The sequence below is a fragment of the Lepus europaeus genome, chromosome 16 (genome assembly GCF_033115175.1).
Source record: "Lepus europaeus isolate LE1 chromosome 16, mLepTim1.pri, whole genome shotgun sequence".
Taxonomy (NCBI): Eukaryota; Metazoa; Chordata; class Mammalia; order Lagomorpha; family Leporidae; genus Lepus; species Lepus europaeus.
The window spans coordinates 25,812,363-25,839,774 of record NC_084842.1 but is presented as its reverse complement, the minus strand read 5'-3'; the positions used below and the strand labels follow the sequence as shown (position 1 = coordinate 25,839,774).

General features: G+C 41.1%; 1 protein-coding gene across 3 annotated transcripts in view; it reads left to right on the top strand.

The window, feature by feature from the left end:
- The window catches only part of SNX25 (sorting nexin 25), a 163,177-nt gene that overhangs the window by 26,075 nt on the left and 109,690 nt on the right, over positions 1-27,412 (top strand). For all 3 annotated transcript variants that reach the window (XM_062212755.1, XM_062212754.1, XM_062212756.1), the window contains exon 2: positions 6,719-6,803. In XM_062212755.1, coding sequence (XP_062068739.1) covers positions 6,719-6,803 — 85 coding nt within the window. The remainder of the gene's footprint in view (positions 1-6,718; positions 6,804-27,412) is intronic.

Genomic DNA, 27,412 nt, shown 5'->3' with positions numbered 1-27,412 from the left:
TTGTAACTGACTTTCAAGATAAATAAATAAATCTTTTTTTTGAAGTAGCATGTTCAGAAAAGCAACAATATGAAAAAAAATTTTGTAGGTTAGAATTCCAAAGAACAGCTTTCCTTTCTCATATCTAAAGTAGAAATTATGCTTAATTACAAGGGGAAAAGAAAGACACATATACCACAACTTTGTCTAAGTACAAAACTCCCTGGATGATAACCTTTCAGTATGTGTGTTCAAAAATTTTCTTCTCTTGATATGCAAAACAAGGTATTCTTCAGTTCATAATGAAGCAGGATCCAGGAAACTAGCTTTGGAAGGCCGGGTTTTGTTTGGGTACTTTAGTACTTTATCAACAGTAGAAAATGACAAGTTGCCTGTAACAATAAGACATCTCCAGAAAATGTGCACTTTCCTTTCTGTAAAACACAGCCTTAAAGGCAAAATACTTCAAGAATGATACGTTTTGTTGTTTAAATCTTTCTTTGGTTGCTTAACTTTTCAGCCCTTCTTTCTTGCTTTTATTTTCACCATTCCTGTCCCTTTAAAAAAGCAACCAATCAGGCATCCAAACCAAGCAATTGAAAACTGGTAGCATTTTGAATTTTTTAGTGATAATAGCCATACTGTGACAGTATGCCAGACATTCTTGCTAAGTCCTTTATGTGAGCAAACAATTCTGTCAAGACATGGCTCACAGGTCAGTTTATGCAGTGTGAACTCACAGTGTTTAGAGCAGCAATTGAATTAGTTGGAAATGCCATCTAAAATTCTTGATTTCTATTTGTTGTTGAGGAAAAAAAAATCAGGACACCTAGCTGTACAGCAGCCACAACCCTCTTCACTCATTTATGGTCTTACCAGGCGCCTGTTGTCTTTTTTTAAACCCCTGATACAGTTACGTTCTTTAAGTTCTGAGGTATATTTAACACAGTTAAGAAGTGCCTAGCGGGAAGTGGCCAGGACTAGAATCCAGCATTAGTAAATGGCACAGCCCGGGCCTGTTTGACTTCAGAGCCCGTGTTCTCTCCTCCGGTGCCCTCCTTGTCGCTGTTTACCAAGGCTTCCATGTTGGGAATGTTGGGAATGTTTGTTGTTCATGTCACTCTTAATCAAATCGTGTGTTTCTTAGTCCCTTCCTTTTGTTCTGAGGAAGGATATGTATAGTTCCTCCATTTCTTTGGATTTAAATGACTTTTTTTTTTTTTTGAGGCTGAGACATAATATGTTTGTTTTGAAAGGAGCCATGGTTTTGAGAATAACATAGTTTTAAGAACGAGAATATTAGTCATTGGATTCAAGTAGATTGTTAGATGCTGGGAATAGTTGGGAAGACTCAGCCATGTCACAGCTCCATGTGGTTAGTGATGGTTTGATTTTATAAGATAATTTGCCAGTTCAACAGCTTTACAGAAAATTACACCCACCACCCTGTGATCTCTGTTCAACTGTTTTTCTTTCAAAATACATTAAATATTTGAAAAATATGTATGTTATGATAAAGGATAGAGACACTTTTTTTTTTTTTTTGAATAGTCCAGGTAATCAGCATAAAAAGAATTGCAAGCCATGGATTGGCTGTTCTGGCTCTCATAGGCAGCAACATGGTGAGCAGTGTCATTCTTAAAAACAATGGGCAATGGGGTGTATCTATGGCTGGATTCCAGATGGTTCCCTGCTTGTTTATTGCTAATGGTGTCAGAATTCCCAGGTTTGTTTGCGGGACGTCTGTCTGGATGTTGTTTCCTTGTGAGAGAGTGCCTTTGGCCTTGATACAAAGACATTTTGAGTGTGTTAAGGCTGATGTTCAGGAGTAAATAGGAAGCTTCTATGAAAAGGGTTCATTGATGTAACAGCTACTCTTCTTGATGCTAAGAATCTAGATAACATGTATTAGGGAAAGGCTTTCAGGTTTTGTTGTGTCTTTGGAAAACATTTTTAAATGGAGCAGTTATATGTGGAGACCCCATTTTCTTCAAAAGAACTCACTGAGTGATTAAAAATTATCTTGAGGAGCTTTGCTGTGGTGTAGTGGGTAAAGCCACCGCCTGCAGTACCAGCATCCCGTGTAGATGCTGGTTCAAATCCTGCTCTCTGCTATGGTGTGGGAAAGCAGTAGAAGGTGGCCCAAGTTCTTGTGCCCCTGCACCTTCATGGGAGATCCAGAAGAAGCTCCTAGCTCCTGGCTTTGGATCTGCCCAGCTCCTTTGTGGCCGTTTGGGGAATGAACCAACAGATGGAAGACTTCTCTCTCTTCTCTCCCTCTGCCTCTCTGTAACTCTGCCTTTCAAATAAATAAATAAATCTAAAAAAAAAAATGAATAAACCTTTTAAAAAATGATCTTGAGTAGCTTTTAAGCTAGACAGGCTTCACTTATTTTAATTAAAATGTTTAAAATATATATTTTTTACGTGATAGTGATCTGGTTCACTCAAAGCTTTTTAGGAGTTAATGTTGTGATATGGACACTAAAAACTTAAAGCAGGAGCGGAGTGATCGGACTGCATTAGAAGTCTTGATTTCTGGATTAGGATATTGAATATTTCTACCACATATCTTCTTTGTGACAGTGGTCAAAGTGAATGTGTCTGCCTTTCATCTTTTCCTAACACTGGCAGTTTAGGAAAGTGATGGTCAGGAATAGGTAGACTTTACCTGAGGAGTGAGGCCTGTGCTATTGCACAAAGAGGAAATTAGCACTAGCTGTACAGAGCAAGTCTTTGGGGAGTCTGCCTTGTGGAGTTTCTTTTGTTCAAACTAGGATAATGAAGACAATTGTTCAAGATTTTATTTATGTTTTTCATTTGTTTAAATTTTAATTTCCTCCCACACCTCCTCCCTCCCTTTCTTTTTTCTTCTTCTGCCCTTCCTTTCTTTCTGAAATTCCACCTTATAGAAATGATTGGTATATTCTATTCTTGTGACCTGAAAGAGAGAGTATTAGTAGCTAACTTAAACTTATGGAGCCTTGAGAAGGTTCTGGCTCCATGAATACTAAATTCTTTAAAAGGAATTTCCATGTGTAGCAGTCCGGTTATTTTTGGCTCATTGTTCTTATCTTTCCTGTTCTCCTTACATATATACTTTTTAGCAGGGTGTGAGGATGAGACAGGGATGCAGAATTATTTTTATTTCTAATAAGGCCCAGTGACTCCTAAAAGGAGGGTGAGGGAAAATCCAGAGCCAGATTGGAAAATCAACATCAAAGAAATAATAGGAATTTTGCTTAAAAATAGAAAATGTTATTCTCATAAGCTCCTCTCTCCCTAATTTTTTATTGTAAAATACTCATAAAACAAAGGTTACCATCTTAACCAATTTTCAGTGTACAGTTCAGTGGTACTAAATGCATTCATAATGTACAGTCATCACCACCATCTCCAAAACTTTCTTTCATCTTGTAATCTGAAATTCTGTGCCCATTAAAAAAATTCCTCATTCTCTGTTTCCCTCAGCCCCTGGCAACCACCATTTTACTTTCTTTCTTAAGCTTTTTAAATTAAAGAGACTATTCAGATATAGTCCTTAGTGACAAACATTCATTAGTATATCTGAATATGAAATAGAAAGGCAAAAGACACAGCTTTGTGTTGGGAGATACTGATCCTTAATGGAGGAGTCAAAAAAAAAAGGTGGGGGAGGGGGGCGTGAAGGAAAGGAAACATTTTAAAAAGTTTTGCATGTGGTTGTGTAGATGAACTTGTCTGCACATATGTGTCTCAAATATGCATGAACTGCCCTACATTCAAACTTTCTCTCCCAGCCCTTAATGTCAGTGTGTACTTTAAAATCTCAAATTCAGGAACTTATTAAACAAGTATTTGGGATTGCTTATGTCATCTGATCAGTATTGTTCACTATAACCATCATACCTGTGTTTGGAAAACTATAACCAGACTATTTGCCAAAGCCTTGAAAAGTTGTGGTTAAAATTATTTATTGGCCGGCGCCGTGGCTCAATAGGCTAATCCTCCGCCTGCGGCACCGGCGCACCGGGTTCTAGTCCTGGGCGGGGCACCAGATTCTGTCCCGGTTGCCCCTCTCCCAGGCCAGCTCTCTGCTGTGGCCTGGGAGTGCAGTGGAGGATGGCCCAAGTCCTTGGGCCCTGCACCCGCATGGGAGACCAGGAGAAGCACCTGGCTCCTGCCATTGGATCAGCGCGGTGCGCTGGCCGCAGCACACCGGCTGCAGCGGCCATTGGAGGGTGAACCAACGGCAAAGAAGACCTTTCTCTCTGTCTCTCTCTCTCACTGTCCACTCTGCCTGTAAAAAAAAAAAAATTATTTATCAATGTAGCCCTCTGAAAGTAATTAACTCAAGGACTAGCAAAAAAAACCTTTAATTATCAGTGAGATGTTTTAAAAATCACTCAAATTTTAAAATTTCTCTCACTTTCTCAATTTTTTTCTTTCATGAATTCTATAAAAATTTTTCAAAATTACTGTAAAATCTACTGACCATTTAATTTGATAAAGATCTATCCAGGGACTAGAAAACACTTTTAAATGGTTGAGAGTATATATTTTTCTCTTTTATGCAATACATAATGTGACAGCAGTTTTTTTTTAAATTGGGAAAATATTGATTGCTGTATTTTAATTGACAGCATAAAGGAATATAATTACTTTCTATAAATATTAACTCGTTAAATTAAAGAAGTAACACAAGGGTAAAACCAGAACCAACATTCTGAATCACAGACTCATATAAAGGAATTAAGAATATAGAAAAGAGGCCGGCGCCGCGGCTCACTAGGCTAATCCTCCGCCTTGCGGCGCCGGCACACCGGGTTCTAGTCCCGGTCGGGGCACCGATCCTGTCCCGGTTGCCCCTCTTCCAGGCCAGCTCTCTGCTGTGGCCAGGGAGTGCAGTGGAGGATGGCCCAAGTGCTTGGGCCCTGCACCCCATGGGAGACCAGGAAGAAACACCTGGCTCCTGCCATCGGATCAGCGCGGTGCGCCGGCCGCAGCGCGCTACCGCGGCGGCCATTGGAGGGTGAACCAACGGCAAAAGGAAGACCTTTCTCTCTGTCTCTCTCTCTCACTGTCCACTCTGCCTGTCAAAAATTAAAAAAAAAAAAAAAAAGAATATAGAAAAGAAGGTATTTGAAATCAATGTGAGAAAAAAACCCACTCTATTCAATAAATGATATCGGGATAATTTGATATTCATGTGGGAATGTAGTTAACATCTCAAATATTCGGACAGGCTCACAGAACTCACAGGCCCTTTCAAATGCCATAATATCCAATGTGCCCATAAACCATGGGCCATCTTTGTCTTCACAAAAGAAATATGCTGGCCCTCATCACTGACCAATCAAAGGAAGGCTTCGTGTCCTGTGGACTAACCAGGGACCCACACAGGAGCTGATCCTGCACTGATCCACCCACTATGTAATCTGTAAAATTCACTGCCTTTAATCCCGTGGGGAGTCAGGCAATTGAGCAATAGCTGCCTGAGTCCTTGCTCTTTTTTCTACAAACTGGTGTCAATAATTGAATTGGTGTGGCTGGTGATCAGACCAAGTTTGGCTCCAATTTGTATTTCTTTGATTGAAACAAGGTAGCTTGTTTTTTCATGTACTTATTGGACATTTGTATTTTATGCTTGTCCTTTGAATTAATTTGCTTGGTTCAGTTATTTTCTTGTTTTAAGACCTGTATGTATATTAAATAGTCATTTGCTACATAGGTTGTAAATGTTATCTCCTGGTCTATCATTAATATTTTGTTTATAGCATTTTTTGTCAAGCAGGAGTTTTCTATTTTACATAGCCATATTTGTTATTTTTTTCTTTTAAAACTTTTAGACTTTGTGTTTTATTTGGGGAAGGCCTGGTCTATTATAAATAGCACTCCCTTGTTTTCTTTTAATAGATTTTTAGATTAAAAATATTTCATTCTTAATCAGTTTGGAGTTTTGAATATATATGTGTATATATATTTATATATGGAGTTACATATGCATGTACATACATATTTATGTAAAATATGTCTGTATAACTTTTTTCCCACACAAATATCAAATTTTTTGAAGTGTATTTTTTCCTTATTGATCAAATTTTTTTTTTCTAAAGATTTATTTATTTATTTGAAAAGCAGAGTTACAGAGAGGCAGAGGCAGAGAAAGAGAGAAAGGTCTTCCATCTGCTTGTTCACTCCCCAGATGGCCACAACAGTCGGAGCCGTGCTGATCCACAGCCAGGAGCCAGGAGCTTCCTCCAGGTCTCCCACGTGGGTTCAGGGGCCCAAGGACTTGGGCCATCTTCCACTGCTTTCCCAGGCATAGCAGAGAGCTGGACTGGAAGTGGGGCAGCTGGGACCTGAACTGGCACTCATATGGGATGCTGGCACTGCAGGCGGTGCCTTTACCTGCTACGCCACAGCACCGGCCCCCTTGAATGCTTCATTATATTTTTAATTCCCAAATATGAATAGCTTTGTTTTGTATTTTATATCATTCTGTTGGTTTATTACTACAATGTTTCATATTATTTTGATTTCTGGTAATGAACATTCTTCCTCAGTTCTTTTTTTCCAAAAATTTTTTAGCTAATCCTAAGCATTTATTTACTTTTCCAGAAGAACTGTTAAAGAAGAACTATTAAAGAACTATTAAAGCTTTATCTTAATGCTTGTTTAGATGGCATTTTGTGGCCTTTTTATTTTTATATGTAATTTATTCATTCAGTAATCTATCTTTTCTTTCCTTACATTTCAGAGTCCCATGTGTGGAAACTCACAGGAGACAGTTCAATCTAGAAGGGTAGTAATTTCTCATAACATGGATAAAGCTCTGAAAGAAGGTAAGGATGAGTGAGAATATATAGTTAAATGTGCAGCAACTCCTTGTGCTCTAAAAGGAAAACAGCTGTCTCTAGCAAATTTAATAGTCCTCTTTTCTATATGCCTTTAGGGATTTATTTCTAAATGAGTTTGTGTTTGATGACTGAATAGATACATCAGTGTTTAATGAAAGGAATGCAAACATTTACTGGGTAGGAATTTTCAGATCACATGAAGCTGGCCAGTCATGTGGAGTTAGCCCCACCATATGATACATGAATATACTCTTTGTTCCCTAAAATCAACATCAGGAAATACTTTTCTTTCTTTTTAAAGATTTTATTTATTCATTTGAGAGGTAGAGTTACAGGCAGAGGGAGAGATACAGAGAAAGGCTCTTCCATTGGTTCATCCCCCAAATGGTCAGCTGCACTGATCCGAAACCAGGAGCCGGGTGCTTCTTTCAGGTTTCCCATGTGGGTGCAGGGACCCAAGCACGTGGGCCATCTTCCACTGCTTTCCCAGGCCACAGCAGAGAGCTAGATTGGAAGAGGAGCAGCCGGAACTAGAACTGGCGCCCATATGGGATGCCGGTGCTGCAGGCAGAGAACTAACCTTCTGCGCATGGTGCCGGCCCCAGGAAATACTTTTCTTACAGAGATAATAGCCTGGGGAAGATGTATTGAGCTTTTCATTATTATAACAGAATACCCAAAGCAAGTTATTTATGAAGAGAAAAGGTTTTTTACCTCCATCTTTGGAGGGTTAAGGGGCATGGCTCTTACATTGGCTCATCATATCATGGTGGATGGCAGTAGCTGAGGATTGAGCTCATTCTGTTTGGGAGCACATAATCATCACCAGACGGAAAGCAAGAGAGAGCTGGGTGAGGCCAGCCTCAGGCTTTCATAACAGCTCTCTCCTGAGAACTAACAAGGGTCTCAGGACAAATACCTTAATCCTTTCTGAGGGCATGCCTCCAGTGAACTAAGGACCCACTCCACACCCTGACTTGTATCCCCCAGACTAGGTTCAGGGGACCTAGTTCCTTCAGCTCCGTCCATCAGCTCTTAAATGTTCCATCAGCTCCATCCTTGTCATATTAGGGAGCAAACTCCCAAACATGGGCCTTTGGGGGACAAGTGATATCCAAGCCACAGCAGGGATGAAAGGACTCAGGCTTACTTATGGACAAGCAAATTAATTATCGCAATTAGCTTTACAGAAGAATTAAAACACATACGTGAGGTTTGTATTACAGAAGACTGAAAGGGGGTATTATGGAAGGTACAATATGATTATATATATATAGATTATATATATATATAGAAGTGGGAATAAGTAAATTATTTATAAATATTGAAGTTTAGAAAAGTTATATTTTTGAAGATCAGATTAAGGTTTAAAAAGATTTTTAAAATCAAGTATCTAAAAACATTGATAACTTCAAATATTCTGCAGGAAAAAAAAGTGAGTATTTCAGGTGAATGTATATAGTGTTAAATGTGAAGTTAAAAGAGAACTAAGCAAATGATACCTACAAAAACAAGTCTTTTGCTTGCTGAATTTCATAGAAGTCACCATATTAAAACTTGAAGATGAGTACTATTTAAGTGCAGAAAAAATTCAATTGTGTGGATTTGTAGATTTTTAGGAGCTATAAAAAGACCTTAAGAATATTTGTTGTATTAGTGGCTAAACTCCAGTGACTACTAGCACTTAACTGGATTTAAAGTTTGACTTATTCACAATTTGAAAATTGTGGTTTTTTCATTGCTTTGACTGAAGTGAATTTTACATACTTTGAAATCCACAAATTTTAAGTTCATTATTGAGCAATTTTTATAAATGCTTACAATCAGGTAACCATAAGCCCAATCAAAATAAGAACACTTCTGGAATGGACATTGTGGTACAACAGGTTAAGCTGCTACTTGGGATGCCCACATCTCATGTCGGTGAACCTGGTTCGTGTCACTGCGTTTCTGTATTTCTGATCCAACTTCCTGCTGATGTGTCGTGGAGGCAGTTGATGATGGCCTAAGCACTTGGGTTCCTGCCGCACGTGTGAGAGACTCAGCTGAAGTTCCAGATTCCTGGCTTCTGTCTGGCTTTAGCCTTGGCTGTTGTGGGCACTTTGGGAGTGAACCAGCAGATGGAAGCATGTTTTATCTCTGTCTCTGTCTTTCCCTCTTTTTGTCATTTCAAATAATAAATTTTAAAAAATTAAGAACACTTCCTTTACCCCAGAAAATCTGTCTCATGCGGTGGTTTGATCAATACCCACCTTCTAGGGCAGGTGTTTGGCTTACCAGTTAAGATGCCGGTTAGTATGCCTGTATCTCACATAGGAAAGCTCTGCGTCCTAATTCCAGCTTCCTGTTATGCACACCCTGGGAGGCAGCAAGTGATGGCTCAAATGGCTGGGTCCCTGCCACCTATGTGGGAGACCTAAATTGAGTTCCTGACTCCCAACTTTGGCCTGGCACAGCCTCACTGTTGTGTGCACCTGAGGAGTGAACAGATGGGTGCTATCTGTCCATTTCTCTGTCTCTCAAATAAATAATTTAAAAAAAAACCCAACATACTCTTTATTGTTTGCATTCTATAACTAGAAATTAGTTTTCCTATGTTGAAACTTCATACAAGTGGAATCATATGGTGAACACTCTTTGCCAGGCTTCTTTCACTCAGAATAATGTTTTTGAGATTATCTACATTGTGTGTGTGTCAGTTTGTCCATTTTTATTGCTGAGTAATATTCCATTATACTGATATGATTATATCCTTTTTTTTTTATCCTTTATCCTATTACACACTTGGATTATTTCTAATTTTTGGGAACTCATTAAATAATTGCTATAAACAAGTGTTTCTGTGAACATATGTTTTCATGTCTTTTAAATGAATACCTAGCTGTAGAATTGGTGAATCATAGGAAAGTTATATGTTTAAATTTATAATGTTCCAAAGAGATTGTTTCTTTTTTTTAAAGATTTATTTTTTTTATTTGAATGAGATACAGAGAGAGGTAGAGACAGAGAGAGGTCTTCCATCTGCTGGTTCACTCTCCAGGTGGCCACAATGGCCGGAGCTGCACCGATCTAAAGCCAGGCCATAGCAGAGAGCTGGATTGGAAGAGCAGCAGCCAGGATTAGAACCAGCACCCACATGGGATGCCGGCACTTCAGGCCAGGACTTTAACCCGCTGCAACATAGCACCGCCTTCCGGGGATTGTTTCTTTAGACAACCACCAGCAGTGTTTGAGGGTTTTAGTTGTTTCATCATTATTGCCGGAATTCACTGTTGTCACTCTCTGTTTTAACTATTGGATGGGCATGAAATAGTATTTTGTTGTGGCCTTAAATTATGTATTCCTGTGACTGTGATTTTAAACACTTCCTCATGTGTTGACCATTTTCATATCTCTATTTGTGGTGTGTCTATTCAAGTCTTTCTTTTTTAAACTTATAATTTAATTTTCATTATAAAATGTATATTCTGGATTCATGTCTTCTGCTAGATACAGGTATAATGAAAATACTCTGGGGCCGGCGCCGTGGCTTAACAGGCTAATCCTCCGCCTTGCGGCGCCGGCACACCGGGTTCTAGTCCCGGTTGGGGTGCCGGATTCTATCCCGGTTGCCCCTCTTCCAGGCCAGCTCTCTGCTGTGGCCCGGGAAGGCAGTGGAGGATGGCCCAAGTGCTTGGGCCCTGCACCCGCATGGGAGACCAGGAGAAGTGCCTGGCTCCTGGCTTCGGATCAGTGCGATGAGCCGGCTGCAGCGGCCTTTAGAAGGTGAACCAACGGCAAAAAGGAAGACCTTTCTCTCTGTCTATCTCTCTCACTATCCACTCTGCCTGTCAAAAAAAAAAAAAAAAAAAAAGAAAATACTCTGAATTGCCTTTTATTTTCATAATGGTGGCTTTGAATAGCAGTTTTTAATTTTCATTGTATCTAATTTACCAGTTTTTTTTTTTTCCTGTCTGTTCTTTATTTTGGTTAATTTTTATTCTTCCATCTTTAGTTTCTGATCTTTTTTAAGTCTAGAAATTCTCTTTCTTTCTTTCTTTCTTTCTTTCTTTCTTTCTTTCTTTCTTTCTTTTTTGACAGGCAGAGTTAGAGAGAGAGAGAGAGAGAGAGAGACAGAGAGAAAGGTCTTCCTTTTTGTTGGTTCACCCCCCAGATGGCCACTATGGCTGGCGCGTGCGCTGATCTGAAGCCAGGAACTAGGTGCTTCCTCCTGGTCTCCCATGCCAGTGCAGAGCCCAAGGACTTGGGCCATCCTCCACTGCCCTCCTGGACCACAGCAGAGAGCTGGACTGGAAGAGGAGCAACCAGGACAGAATCCGGCGTCCCAACCGGGACTAGAACCTGGGGTACTAGCGCCACAGGCAGAGCATTAGCTTGGTGAGCCGCGGCACCAGTCCTGTCTTTTTTTTCTCTTGCAGTTTTTGTTTCTGTTGAGATCACCCATCTGTCACTATGACCATTTTTAAAAATCTTTAATTCCTTGAACCCAATTATAATAGCTGTTTTAAAGTCCTTGTATGCTAGTTCTAAGATATACATAATCTTGGGGTTGGTTTCTATAGATTTCTTTTTCTCTGGACTATGTGCTATATTTTGGGGGTTTCTTTTTATCTATAGTGTTAGTTGGATTTTGAGCAATATGGATGCTAACTTACATGTTCTTGATCCTGTTTTCTTCTTAAGATTTGCTTTTTTGTTTTTGTATACAGTTTAATTACTAGCTGGTCACCTTGAATATAGTTGTTTCATTCACTTTTTAAGGGTAGTTCTTCTTTTTTAAAGATTTATTTTATTTATCTGAAAGATAGGGTTACTGAGAGAGGTAGAGCAAGAGAGAGAGAGAGAGAAGAGAGAGAGAAAAGAGAGAGAGAGAGAGCGAGAGAGACCTTCCATTCCGCTGGTTCACTCCCCAAATGACTGCAATGGCCAGAGCTGAGCCAATCTGAAGCCAGGAGACAGGAGCTTCTTCCAGGTTTTCCACACGGGTGCAGGGGCCCAAGGACTTGGGCCACCTTCTTCTGCTTTCCCAGGCCATAGCAGAGAGCTAGATTGGAAGAGGAGCAGCTGGGACTTGAACCAGTGCCCATATGGGATGCTGGTGCTGCATACTGCGACTTCAACCCACTGCGCCACAGCACCAGCCCCCTTAAGGCAGTTCTGTTACTGTAAGATGAATCTCTCTGTGTTGAGCTATAGGCTGAACCCATCTACTTCTTGACTCTTTCAAAGGTAAGCCCAGGGTCACACCTCCAACGTGGTGAAACTCCAACTCTAGACTTGTCTCCCTGTGGTGAGCAGTTACTGTTGAAGAATCTGCTCAGCTCTTTCAGTCTTCCTGCTGTTGCTTTCCACCAGTGTCTTTGTAGTCCTACCCCTATACCCCTGTGGCTTGGAGTCAGAAATGGTTTTGAGAGTTTGCAACCAGATTTTGTGGCTCCATCATTTTAAATATTTCCTGCCTTTATTCCATTTGCTCTGGAAGCTTGTACTTGTGTTTTCTGATATCTTGAATTGAAAAGGGGGGATAAAAAAGGAGGTCGACATTCTATTTAGGTTTGTAATGCCTTGTGCCTAGAACTGTTGTAATCTTCACGGGAGAATTGTGTGCACATGGATTTTACCCATTGCCATCCCCTTCTTTCTAGAGTAAATTACTCTCTAATTTCTACCTGCTTTTTATTGCTCTCTAGTGTCTCTAAATGGTTCTTTAATTTTTTTCCCCAGAGTTCCCACTTATTTGGTGTAAGAAAGTTAGTCTGCTATACACTGTTCTACCATCCCTGAAACTAAAACTTTGTCCTTCCATTTTAAAAAAAATGTTAACTTTGCTAAAATACATATAACATAAAATTTATCATTTTAACCATTTTAAGCATGTAGTGTGGTGGTGGTAAATACAATCACATCGTTATACAACCAATCTCTAGAAGTCTTTTCAACTTGCAAAATTGTATCAAAGTGTAATCAAAAAGCTCTTGCTCAAAGTTTCCATACAGTATTTTCCTTTCCTTGGGATCCTATGTCCTGTATTAGAGTGCCTGGGTTTGAGTCCCAGCTCTTCTTCCAGTCCCATCTTCCTGCTAATGTGCGCCCTGGGAGGCAGCAGGCTCAAGTAGTTGGGTCCCTGCCACCCATGTGGGAGACCCAGATGGAATTCTGGGCTCCTGGCTTCAGTGTGACTCAGCCCCTGCTATTTGTGGGCATTTGGGGAGGGGGCTAGTGGTTGGAAATCATTGCATAGAAATTAGCTTGAGGGTAATGTGTTGTTGTTTGTTTTTAATTTGTAAAATTGAAATCTTTTTTTTTTTACATGGGATTATTTATTGCTTCAGCAGTTTCTCTGCCAGATATGCCACTAAGAGACACAATCCACAGGCACATGAATACTGAAGCAATATTTATGAAACCAAATGTGAAAGCAACCCAAATACTGATATGCAAAGAAAGCAATGTTCAGTATATCTTTTATAATGCTATACAATTTGGTTTTTTTTTCATTTATTAAACTTTTATTTAATGAATATAAATTTCCAAAGTACAGCTTATGGGTTACAATGGCTTCCCCCCTCCCATAACTTCCCTCCCACCCGCAACCCTCCCCTTTCCCTCTCCCCTTCTATTCACATCAAGATTCATTTTCAATTCTCTTTATATACAGAAGATCAGTTTAGTATATATTAGGTAAAGATTTCAACAGTTTGCCCCCATATAGCAACACAAAGTGAAAAAAATGCCGTTGGAGTACTAGTTATAGAATTAAATAACAGTGTACAGCACATTAAAGACAGATATCCTACATAATATTTTTTTAAAATTAATTAATTTTCTATGCCATTTCCAATTTAACACCAGGTTTTTTTTTTTTTTTTCATTTCCAAAAATTGAAATCTTGTGCTTATGAAATGACAGTCCCCTTTCCTGCAGTCTCTGGTTACCACCATTCTGCTTTCTGTCTTTATGGACTTGCCTGCTCTAAATACCTAACATAAATGAAATTATACATTATTTGTTTTTTTGAGTTTGACTTATTTCACTTACAAAAATGTTGTCAAGTTTTATCCATGTTGTGGCATGTGATATAATTTTATTCCTTTTTAAGGCTGAATGATATTCCATTATACACATACACACACACACATATGCACACATGTACACATACCCCACTTTTAGTTTATCCATCTGTCTGTGGATGGATATTTGGATTATTTCCACCTTTTGGCTATTGTGAATGATATTGTTATAAACATGGGTGTATTTTTAGTTTTTGAAGACTTAGAAATTTCTCTGCACTGAGATGTGGCCTTTTATCTTGGGTAGGCCAGTCTGTTTCAGAAGTGTTTATGAAAAAAGAAAAGACAGGCGGAGGACAGAGGACTAGTTGACACAGCAAACAACACGTTATCCTCAAGCTAATTTCTGTGCAGTGATTCCTTTTGAAAGGAAAATGTTATAGAAAGACTTTGGGTAAGAGCGTTTTAATTACACTTTGTTATGATTTTGTTCTTTTTATTTAAACTATGTCTTAATGTTCAAATTTCCTGTGCTTTGTTTTAAGCAAAATGATTTTCAGGGAAATTGAGCATTTCTTTACCAAAAGGACATATTGGCAAAAGGAGAACATTATGCCACTTGAGATCACATCACTTATTGGGAATCAAATTTGTGTGTTTTGAAGTAGTTATTCAACAACGATAACAAACCAAAACTAGAATCACAAACCAAAACTAGAATCACCTTCTAAAAAAAATTGGTCATTAAATTTAATTGGAATTAGAGTCTAGAAATGTCTGTTGAGAAGGTTCAGAGGAATTTCATAAGCATCTAGCTTATCTGTAGTGATTAGAATTTGCATGTGTGGAGTATTTTCATTTACATTTTTAAGATTGTAAAGATTTGCCAGTACCTTAGTTGGAATTCAGAGTGTTTTTAGCTATAGTAGACTTAATGTTGATAAAATTAAGGGTGTATTTCTATTTTATAAAAATATAAATAACAATATACTTATGAAAGTTACAGTAATTTGTGTTCAGCTAATAAGAGATGTTTATGAAGTATTTACTAAAATATTTCCTCCTGAAAGTTAGTTTATAGATAACATTATTGTACTGTTTAATTTTTTATGTCTATTTACTGCTTTTAGTATGTAGAACTTAAAAACAGGTTTATTCTGAGTTGAATAAAGTACAAGCATGTGTGTGTTTATACCTATATAGTGTTCTGTATGTTTGTGTGTGGATTTTTTGTTTTTGGTCACCAGTGTGTACTTGTGTTGTTGTTCAGCATAAATTAGGATTTGTCTTAAGTCCGTACAAATTAACATTACAAAGAAGAAAGGCATAATAGCCAAAAATGAGGCACCGGGGCCAGTGTTTTCAGTAGCAATTAAGACCTCCCACTTGAGGGAGCCCACATCCCATATCAGAGTGCCTAGGTTTGAGCCCCAGCTCTGCTTCCAGTTCCATCTAACTGCTAATGTGCACCTGGGAGGCAGCAGGCTCAAGTAGTTGGTTCCTTGCTACCCATTTGGGAGACTCAGATTGAATTCTGGGCTCCTGGCTTCAGTCTGACCCAGTCCCAGCTATTGTGGACATTTGGAGAACGGACCAGTGGTTGGAAACTGTCTCTCCGCCTCCCTCTCTGTTTCTCTGCCTTTAAGATAAATTAAAAAAAATTTTTTTTTAAACATAGGCTTTTTTGTGGACCAATGAGAATCACTAGTGGTGGGAGTATGTTGTAGTAGTTGTCTCTGGTTATGCCTGCATCTCATATTGTGTGCCTGGTTTGAATCCTGGCTAATCTACTTCTAATACTGCTGACTGCTAACACACACTCTGGGAAGCAGCAAATGATGGTTCAAGGAATTGGGTCCCTGTCACCTATGTGGGATACCCGAATTTATTTCCAGGCTCTTAGCTTCAGCCTGTTCCAGCCTTGGCTGGCATTTTTGGAGTGAACGCACGGATAGGGAAGATCCCTGTCCATCTGTTATCTCTCTGCTTTTCTGCTTTTCAAATAAAATGAAAAAAAAAATTTTTTTTTTAATTTATTTTTTTATTTTTTTATTTTTTTTTATTTTTTTGACAGGCAGAGTGGACAGTAGAGAGAGACAGAGAGAAAGGTCTTCCTTTTTGCCGTTGGTTCACCCTCCAATGGCCGCCACGGTAGACGCGCTGCGGCCGGCGCACCGCGCTGTTCTGATGGCAGGAGCCAGGTGCTTCTCCTGGTCTCCCATGGGGTGCAGGGCCCAAGGACTTGGGCCATCCTCCACTGCACTCCCTGGCCACAGCAGAGAGCTGGCCTGGAAGAGGGGCAACCGGGACAGGATCGGTGCCCCGACCGGGACTAGAACCCGGTGTGCCGGCGCCGCAAGGCGGAGGATTAGCCTAGTGAGCCGCGGCGCCGGCCGAAAAAAAAAATTTTTTAAAGTTTGTAGAATTATGAGTTTATTTTTTAATAAAAGAATTATCAGAACTGCAAATGCTGAAATTTAGTGGCACATTTGGGTTAGGCGATCAAAGCATACTTTATTGTTTTGTTAGCCAATTTAAAAATCCAAAAACACATATTTTAGAGATTCAGATATAGTATGAATAAACAACTATGTATGCCTGTTTGAGAATTCAGAAAATTGTCCTTACCAGATAACTTCAAAAATGTCAACAAAAGCTGCATTTCCTGGAAAACTGAAAGAAGATAAAAAAGCAAAATCCTTGTAAAAATCTTTTTTGGGGGCATATGTTAGCAGATGTTTGGCCTAGTGTTAAGATTACAGTTAAGAGGATACAAAAAAATGGAAAAATCTTCCATGCTCATGGATTGGAAGAACCAATATCATCAAAATGTCCATTCTCCCAAAAGCAATTTATAGATTCAATGCGATACCAATCAAAATACTGAAGACATTCTTCTTGATCTGGAAAAAATGATGCTGAAATTCATATGGAGACACAGGAGACCTCAAATAGCTAAAGCAATCTTGTACTACAAAAACAAAGCCAAATTTTGTACCAAATCTGGTGCATACTACAGGGCATACTACGGGACAGTTGTAATCAAAACAGCATGGTACTGGTACAGAAACAGATGGATAGACCAATAGAACAGAATAGAAACACCAGAAATCAATCCAAACATCTACAGCCAACTTATATTTGATCAAGGATCCAAAACCAATTCCTGGAGCAAGGACAGTCTATTCAATAAATGGTGCTGGGAAAATTGGATTTCCACACATCACATGCAGAATCATGAAGCAAGACCCCTCCCTACCTTTCACCTTACACAGAAATCCACTCAGCATGGATTAAAAACCTAAATCTACGACCCAACACCATAAAATTATTAGAGAACATTGGAGAAACCCTGCAAGATATTGGCACTGGCAAAGACTTCCTGGAAAAGACCCTGGAAGCAAAGGCAGTCAAAGCCAAAATTAACATTTGGGATTGCATCAAATTGAGAAGTTTCTGTACTGCAAAAGAAACAGTCAGGAAAATGAAGAGGCAACTGACAGAATGGGAAAAAATACTTGCAAACTATGCAACAGATAAAGGGTTAATAACCAGAATCTACAAAGAAATCAAGAAACTCCACAACATCAAAACAAACAACCCACTTAAGAGATGGGCCAAGGACCTCAATAGAAATTTTTCGAAAGAGGAAATCCAAATGGCCAACAGACACATGAAAAAATGTTCAGGATCACTAGCAATCAGAGAAATGCAAATCAAAACCACAATGAGGTTTCACCTCACCCCGGTTAGAATGACTCACATACAGAAATCTACCAACAACAGATGCTGGCGAGGATGTAGGGAAAAAGGGACACTAACCCACTGTTGGTGGGAATGCAAACTGGTAAAGCCACTATGGAAATCAGTTTGGAGATTCCTCAGAAACCTGCATATAACCCTACCATTCAACCCAGCCATCCCACTCCTTGGAGTTTACCCAAAGGAAATTAAATTGGCAAACATAAAAGCGGTCTGCACCTTAATGTTTATTGCAGCTCAATTCACAATAGCTAAGACCTGGAATCAACCCAAATGCCCATCAGCAGTAGACTGGATAAAGAAATTATGGGACATGTACTCTATAGAATATTATGCAGCCGTCAAAAACAATGAAATCCGGTCATTTGCAACAAAATGGAGGAATCTGGAAAACATCATGCTGAATTAAATAAGCCAGTCCCAAAGGGACAAATATCATATGTTCTCCATGATTGGTGACAACTAACTGAGCATCAAAAAGGAAACCTGGAGAAGTGAAATGGACACTATGAGAAACAGTGACTTGGTCAGCTCTTGTGCTGACTGTTGATGTACAATTTAATACTTTATCCCTTTTAGTATTTTTTTTTGTTCTACTTAATACTATTGGTTGAACTCTGTAATTAACACACAATTATTCTTAGATGTTTAAATTTAACTGAAAAGTGATCCCTGTTAAATATAAGAGTGGGAATAAGAGAGGGAGGAGATGTACAATTTGGGACATGCTCACGCTGATTTGCCCCAAGTGGTGGAGTTAGGAATGTGGCAGGGGATTCCAATACAATCCCATCAAGGTGGCATGTACCAATGCCATCTCACTAGTCCAAGTGATCAATTTCAGGTCACAGTAGATCATACTGATAGGTTTAAGAGTCAAAGGGATCACACAAACAAGACAAGTGTCTGCTAATACTAACTGATAGAATCAAAAAAGGAGAGAACGATCCAACATGGGAAGCGGATAAACAGCAGACTCATAGAATGCCAGATGTCCTAAACAGCACCCTGGTCTCAGAATCAGCCCTTAAGGCATTTGGATCTGGCTGAAGAGCCCATGAGAGTATTTCAGGCATCGAAAGCCAAGACACTCTGGTTAAAAAAAAAAAAAAAAAAAAAAAAAAAAAAAAAAAAAACACAAAACCTAAATGAAAGATCTCTGCGAGTGAGATCCCAGTAGAAAGAACAGGGCCATCAAGGAAGGAGGTACATTTCTCTGAAGGGAGGAGAGAACTTCCACTTTGACTATGGCCTTGTCGAAATAAGATCAAAGTCGGTGAGCTCAGGGGGCTTCCATGGCCTTGGCAACTCATGACTAGAGCCTGGGGAGATTGCTGATGCCTTAAACAAGTCAACAACAGGAGTCACTGTGCACTTACTTACTCCTCATGTAGGATCTCTGTCCTTAATGTGTAGTTCAATGTGAATTAATGCTATGACTAGTGCTCAAACAGTATTTTGCACTTTGTGTTCTGTGTGGGGGCAAACTGATGAAATCTTCACTTAATATATACTAAATTGATCTTCTGATATAAAGATAATTGAAAATGAATCTTGATGTGAATGGAATGGGAGAGGGAGCGGGAGATGGGAGGGTTGTGGGTGGGAGGGAAGTTATGAGGGGGAAAATCCATTGTAACCCATAAACTTTACTTTGGAAATTCATATCTACTAAACAAAAGTTTAAAAGAAAAGATTACAGTTAAAAATACCCATATTATGGGGGCTGGCGTTGTGGCTTATTAGGTGGTAAAGCCATTGCCTGTGATACCGACATCCCATATGGATGCTGGTTTGTGTCCTGACTGCTCCATTTCCAAATCAACTCCCTTCTAATGGCCTGTGAAAAGCTGCGAAAGATGACCCAAATGTTTGGTCCCTTGTACCCATGTGGGAGACCTGGATGAAACTCCTGGCTCCTGGCTTTGACCTGGCCCAATCCTGCCTGTTGTGACTCTCCCTCTCTCTCTCTCTAATTTTGATTTTCACAATAAAAATTAAAAAAAAATAAAAATAAGCAAATAAATCTTTTAAAAAAAGAACAAAAATAAAAAATACCCATGTCTCATATCACCATACCTGGGTTTGAAATCCAACTTTTGCTCCTGACTCCAGCTTCCTGCTAATGCAAACCCCCTTCTAGGTTCTGCCACCCATCCAGGAGACCCTCAGTGAGTTCCTAGCTCCTGGCTTCAGCTTGGCCCAGTCCAAGCCATTCTGGGCATTTGGGAAACAAACCAACAGATGGGAGCTCTATCTTTCTGCTTCTTAAATTAAAAAAATATATATTCTTATTAATCTCATTATATCTATTGTGTAATTTTCACTAGGCTACCCTGAATTATCTCACTGATGTGGGCCAGATAGTTTAATTCAATAATTATTGAATACTTGCTATTTGGTCAATGAGTGCACTGAATGTTCAGTTGAAAGTTATTGTGTTAAAAAATACTTCTTCATAAAATTTATTCTTTTGAAAGTGTTGGGGGTGCTCCCCTCAGACTAATGTTTGTGGTGTTCTTTACAAATGTAGTTAATTTTTACACGTACGTTTTTAAATGAATGTATTTTTTAGTTTTGATTTTTTTTTTTTTTTTTTGACAGGCAGAGTTTGACAGTGAGAGAGACAGACAGAGAGAAAGGTCTTCCTTTGCCGTTGGTTCACCCTCCAATGGCCGCTGCAGCTGGCGCGCTGCAGCCTGCACACTGCGCCGATCAGAAGGCAGGAGCCAGGTTCTTCTCCTGGTCTCCCCTGGGGTGCAGGGCCCAAGCACTTGGGCCATCCTCCACTGCACTCCTGGGCCACAGCAGAGAGCTGGCCTGGAAGAGTGGCAACCGGGACAGAATCCGGCGCCCCAACCGGGACTAGAACCCCGTGTGCTGGCGCCGCTAGGCGGAGGATTAGTCTATTGAGCCACGGCGCTGGCCTAATTGGTTCTTAATTGTTTATGAATTTCAGTGAGTAACCGTGCCTGTTAACTAAACTGTAGATGTTGTATAAAGCATCTAACTTGAAAACGATTATGAATACAGAAGATATTGCAAGTATAATAGAGCCTGTAGTTTCTTTGGATTAGGTGCTAGATTAGGTGATTACCACATCTCCTAATAGGGCCGTTCCTGAAGCTGTTAGGCTGTCCAAGAATTAGATGGTGTCACAGAAGAAACAGGGCTTTCTCCTGGGAATCCATGGCTTCTCCTTCTGCCTTAAGCTCAGCTGTCTTAGTTCTTGACTCTGTTCAGTGGCATGCAGTATGTATACTATTTTTTGTTGAACAAATAAACAGATCAAGCCGGCGCCGTGGCTCACTAGGCTAATCCTCCACCTGTGGTGCCAGCACCCTGGGTTCCAGTCCCGGTCGGGGCGCCGGTTTCTGTCCCGGTTGCTCCTCTTCCAGGCCAGCTCTCTGCTGTGACCCGGGAGTGCAGTGGAGGATGGCCCAGGTCCTTGGGCCCTACACGCACATGGGAGATCAGGAGGAAGCACCTGGCGCCGTGGCTCACTAGGCTAATCCTCCACCTGTGGTGCCGGCACCCTGAGTTCTAGTCCCGGTCGGGGTGCCGTTTTCTGTCCCGGTTGCTCCTCTTCCAGGCCAGCTCTCTGCTGTGACCCGGGAGTGCAGTGGAGGATGGCCCAGGACCTTGGGCCCTACACGCGCATGCGAGATCAGGAGGAAGCACCTGGCGCCGTGGCTCACTAGGCTAATCCTCCGCCTGTGGTGCCGGCACCCTGGGTTCTAGTCCTGGTCGGGGCGCCGGTTTTTGTCCCGGTTGCTCCTCTTCCAGGCCAGCTCTCTGCTGTGGCCCAGGAGTGCAGTGGAGGATGGCCCAGGTCCTTGGGCCCTACACGCGCATGCAAGATCAGGAGGAAGCACCTGGCTCCTGGCTTCGGATTGGCGCAGCGCGCGGGCCATAGCAGCCACTTGGGAGGTGAACAATGGAAAAAGGAAGACTTTTCTCTCTGTCTGTCTCTCTCACTGTCAAACTCTGCCTGTCAAATAAAATAAAATAAAATAAAAATAAATGGATCAATCAGTGACATAAACTTCTAACATCAGATCTTTCCAGGGGATATGTTTTCATTACATTTTAGAATTTTGCAAACCATTAAGGGCCATCTAAATGAACAGTGGAATTGTTATTGTTTTTTTATCCTTAGTTTAGTCTAATTTCTGGTTGAATGATGACTGTTTCTTTGTCCTAACAGAATTAAGACATGGACATTTGTGAGTTGTGGAGCTCTACCTCACAGATAGAACAAGTGGTATCTCTGAATTGTTCTGAGTGAAAGCCAGGCACAGAAAATACGGCTTCCTTGGGGTTCTTTTTCTTACTTACTTAACTTGAGTCATTCCTTCTTGTGCACATTTGTAGGAGATTACCTAATAGCTCATTGTCTGGAGTAGTAGTTGTTTATCTTATCTCTCTACCTTCAGTTGTTCCCTAACTCCTCTTTTCAGATTAATCTAAGACTAAAATTTCTATCATATATTCCATCCTATGCTTCACTCCCCAGTTGGCTGCAATGGCCGGAGCTGTGCCATTCTGAAGCCAGGAGCCAAGAGCTTCTTCCGGGTCTCCCACGTGGGTGCAGGGGCCCAAGGACTTGGGCCATCTTCTACTGCTTTCCCAGGCCATAGCAGAGAGCTGGATCAGAAGAGGAGCAGCAGTGGGATGCCGGCACTTCAGACCAGGGCGTTAACTCGCTGTGCCACAGCGCCGGCCCCTACATACTGTTTTGAGAATAGTCCCAGAAAATATATTTCAATAGTAAAAACACCTGAATTTTTGTTGACTGTTACTGTACCTTGAGAGTCAAGACCCTATGTCTAGCGGTGAGAATCACTGTTTTCATTTCTCATTGAGGTTACTTATTTAAATTTATTTTTAAAAAAGATTTATTTTATTTGTTTGAAAGGTACAGTTACAGAGAGAGGGAGAAACACACAGTTCATGCATGAGAGAGAGATCTCCCATGTGCTGGTTCATTCCCAAATGAACAACCTAAAGGCCAGGGCTGGGCCAGGCTGAAGCCATTAGCCAGGAGCTTCATCCAGGTCTGCCACAAGGAGGGCAAGAACCCAAGTACTTTGGCCATCTTCTGTTACCCTCACAGGCACATTAGCAGGAAGCTGGATTGGAAGTGGAGCAGCCTGGACTAGAATTGATGCTTATATGGGATTCTGGCATCACAAGTGGTTGCTTAACCCACTGTTCCACAACACCAGCCCCCTTTTATGCTTGTTTCTTTCTTTTTTTTTTTTTTTATTTGACAGGTAGAGTTATAGACTGTGAGAGAGTCAGAGAGAAAGGATGCTTGTTTCTTAATAAAGACCATAAAATTATTTTATGATCATAAATTTATCTTTTGTTTATTTGTTTTTTTAATGTAGAACTATACAGCTTTACAGTTACAAACTTCATACATTTCATAACATGGTGATTCTTCCCACTGTGTCCACCCTCCCACCCCTCTTCCTCCTTCCTTTCTTATTCCCATTTTTATTTTTTACTGAGATCTGTTTTTAATAGTCTTTATGCACATATGATTAACTCTTTGTTAAGTAAATAGGTCAACAAATAGCATGAAAAAAAACTGTTCATCAACAGTCAAGACAAGGGCTGTTCAAGTCATTGCTTCTCAAAGTGTCAGTTTCACATCTACAGATTGCCTATATGTGCTCTATTAGTTATCATAGGTCAGGAAGAACATGTGGTATTTGTCCCTTTGGGACTGGCTTATTTCACTAGTATTTTTTTTTCCAGATTCATCCATTTTGTTGCAAATGACAGGATTTCATTTTTTTTTTTACCACTGTGTAGTATTCATGAATTTCTGTTTCCTTGAAGTGAGTAATAGGGTAAGATATTTTGTTGATGTGTGTGCTTTTGTAAATGATATAACATGAGGGTATGTATAACATGATGGTACTTCAAAAAATTGATGGAAAAATGGAATAAAACAAATTTTATTTTACTGCAAAAAATTTTGAAATCCACACATAACTTTTTCATAATATGAATTTTCTCTGAACTTTTTGGAGACTATGTATATTCAGAATCATGGTTTGTTTTGCACTTTTTCTGAAATTACATATGTTTTTATTTTTTTTAAAGATTTTATTTATAGGCTGGCGCCGTGGCTTAACAGGCTAATCCTCCGCCTTGCGGCGCTGGCACACCAGGTTCTAGTCCCGGTGGGGGCGCCGGATTCTATCCCGGTTGCCCCTCTTCCAGGCCAGCTGTCTGCTATGGCCCGGGAAGGCAGTGGAGGATGGCCCAAGTCCTTGGGCCCTGCACCCGTATGGGAGACTGGGAGAAGCACCTGGCTCCTGGCTTCGGATCAGCGAGATGCGCCGGCCGCATGGCCATTGGAGGGTGAACCAACGGCAAAGGAAGACCTTTCTCTCTGTCTCTCTCTCTCACTATCCACTCTGCCTGTCAAAAAAAAAAAAAAAAGATTTTATTTATTTGAGAGGTAGAGTTACAGAGAGAGAGAGAGAGAGAGAGAGAGAGAGAAAGGTCTTCCTTTTTCCGTTGGTTCACTCCCCAAATGGCCTCAATGGCCAGAGCTGTGCCAATCCAAAGCCAGGAGCCAGGAGCCAGGTGCTTCTTCCTGGTTTCCCATGCGGGTGCAGGGGCCCAAGCACTTGGTCTATCTTCTACTGCTTTCCCAGGCCACAGCAGAGAACTGGATTGGAAGAGGAGCAGTTGGGACTGGAACCTGCGCCAATATGGGATGCTGGCGCCGCAGGAGGAGGATTAACCTGCGCCTTGGCAAAGTTACATATGTGTTTATGATGCATAGCTTGTAGAGGGTGCTGATAGAACATACATGTCTTTATTGCTAAGCACAAATGTTTGCCAGTATTCATTTGTAATCAGTCACTAATGAAAATGCATTATCAACAGAGTATTTTTTAGAGTTGTATTAATCAGTGTATGCGATATGGATAGCAAATGTATTGGGACATTATGCAGGTGATGTGCTCTTCACATTAAGCCTTTAAAAGGCCAACCAATATCTTATTTTAAAGATGTTATATATGGCCGGCGCTGTGGCTCAATAGGCTAATCCTCTGCCTTGTGGTGCTGGCACACCGGGTTCTAGTCCCAGTCGGGGCACCAGATTCTGTCCCGGTTGCCCCTCTTCCAGGTCAGCTCTCTGCTGTGGCCCAGGAGTACAGTGGAGGATGGCCCAAGTGCTTGGGCCCTGCACCCCATGGGAGACCAGGAGAAGCACCTGGCTCCTGCCGTTGGATCAGCGTGGTGTGCCGGCCGCAGCGCGCCAGCCGCGGCGGCCATTGGAGGGTGAACCAATGGCAAAGGAAGACCTTTCTCTCTGTCTCTGTCTCTCTCTCTCTCTCTCACTGTCCACTCTGCCTGTCAAAATTTAAAAAAAAGTTATATATAGGCTGGCGCCACTGCTCACTAGGCTAATCCTCTGCCTACGGCGTTGGTACTCCAGGTTCTAGTCCCGGTTGGGGTGCCGGTTCTGCCCTGGTTGCTCCTCTTCCAGTCCAGCTCTCTGCTGTGGCCTGGGAGTGCAGTGGAGGATGGCCCAGGTGCTTGGGCCCTGCACTCCATGGGAGACCAGGAAGAAGCACCTGGCTCCAGGCTTTGGATCAGTGTAGTGTGCCAGCACAGCAGCCATTGGAGGGTGAACCAATGGAAGAAGACCTTTCTCTCTGTCTCTATCTCTCACTGTCTAACTCTGCCTGTTTAAAAAAAAAAGATGTTATATATCTTATATTGTTCTTACTTTCCTGTTATAATTTGAATGTAAATTTTAGTGAATAGGAAAAGTGCTTTTCTGACGATACAGTGGAAAAATAAAACTCAGTCTCTCCTCTGATACCAGATATGTGGGAGTTTTTCCCCACACATCAAGCAGTCTTATAGTTCTGATACTATCTCACAGGTTGAGCGCTCCTATTACTCAGAGTTGGACTGAAAGAGGAGGAACCAGGGCAGAATCTGGCACCCCAGCGGGGACTAGAACCTGGGGTACCGGCGCCTAGTGAGCCTAGTGAGCCGTGATTAGCCTAGTGAGCCGTGACGCCGGCCTGATTTACTCTTTAGATGCCTGCAGTGCCAGGGCTGGGCTTGACTAAAGCCAGGATCCAGGAATTCAATCCAGGACTCCCATGTAGATGGCTGGAACCCAATTATTTGAGTTATCACCTGCTATCTCCTAGGGTCTACATTAGCAAGAAGCTGTAGTAAGCAGCCAGAGCTGGGTATTGAATCCAAGTACTCCAATATAGGATGTGGGCACTAAGCCAAATGCCCACCCCACTTTTCATGTTTTTATTTAGTTCCTCTTTTTGTTGAACTTAAAACAATTCCTCATGATTTCTACCTATTGGTGTTACTTGTACTTCCCAGAGCAATTTTGCAGAGCATAACTTTTTTCATAGTTTTTCTATACAGATATGTTTTTTGAAAGGTTGGATAACAGTATGAAAAGATGGTATTTCATGTTTCTCATGCTTTTTTACTTATGTGACTTATGATGTTCTACCAGTGTACAGGATGCACAGGACTTTAGTGTGTTGAAAGGAAAGAGTGTTTGATGGACAGTCGAGAGACTTGATTTTGCCACCTTTTTCAGCAAGTTGTTTCGCTTTTTTTTTTTTTTAAGATTTCTTTATTTATTTGAAAGAGTTACAGAGAGAGGGGGGGAGAGACAGAGAGATCTTCCATCCCTTGGTTCACTCCCTAGTGATCTCAACATTCATGGCTGGGCCAGGCCAAAGCCCAGAGACAGGAACTTCATCTGGCTCTCCCACATAGGTAGGAAGAGCCCAGGTACCTGGGCCATCTTCCACGGCTTTTCCCAGGCCATTAGCAGGGATCTGAATTGGATTTTGAGCAGTCGTAACAGGAACCAATGCTCATATGGGATGCTGGTGTTATGGGGGCAGCTTTACCAGCTATGCCACAGTGTTTCACTTCTTTTGAGCCTCAACTTCCTAAAGGGATGAAAATCAGTTACCTCATAGGAACTATATATTTTGTTGTTGTTACCAATAAATGAGATTATAGAATAGGCCCGCTCCTGGTTTTGCCATGGTTTGTTACATCTGGGTCAGAAAGTGTTTCTGCTGTCTTAATGTAATAGTCCAATTAGGCATGAGATATGGCTACTTTTTACAAAACTCTAGAAAACATAACAGCTGTTTATTCAGTTTAATGTCTGGTGGTTAGAAAATGACAGAGTTTTAGGAGATGGTTTGTTTGTTGGTTTTGCCAGTTTTCCCTCATTGTACAGTAATTAGTGATGTGACTTGATTCCAGCTTACAAACTGGAAGCCTTCTATAGATATTTATTTAAAGAAATGATTGAAGTTGTGGTGGTGTTCTTTTTTTTCCCTGCCTTTAGCAAGCAATTGTTTTCAGCTAGCAGGCAGCTTTGTAGGTATCTTATCCTTAAGACTGGGGCCCATGTAATCGTTGAGAATTTATCTCAACTTTTTTTTTTTTTTTTTTTTTTTTGACAGGCAGAGTGGACAGTGAGAGAGAGACAGAGAGAAAGGTCTTCCTTTTGCTATTGGTTCACCCTCCAATGGCCACCGCGGTAGCGCGCTGCGGCCGGCGCACCGCGCTGTTCCGATGGCAGGAGCCAGGTGCTTATCCTGGTCTCCCATGGGGTGCAGAGCCCAAGCACTTGGGCCATCCTCCACTGCACTCCCTGGCCACAGCAGAGAGCTGGCCTGGAAGAGGGGCAACCGGGACAGGATCGGTGCCCCGACCGGGACTAGAACCTGGTGTGCCGGCGCCGCAAGGCGGAGGATTAGCCTGTTGAGCCACGGCGCCGGC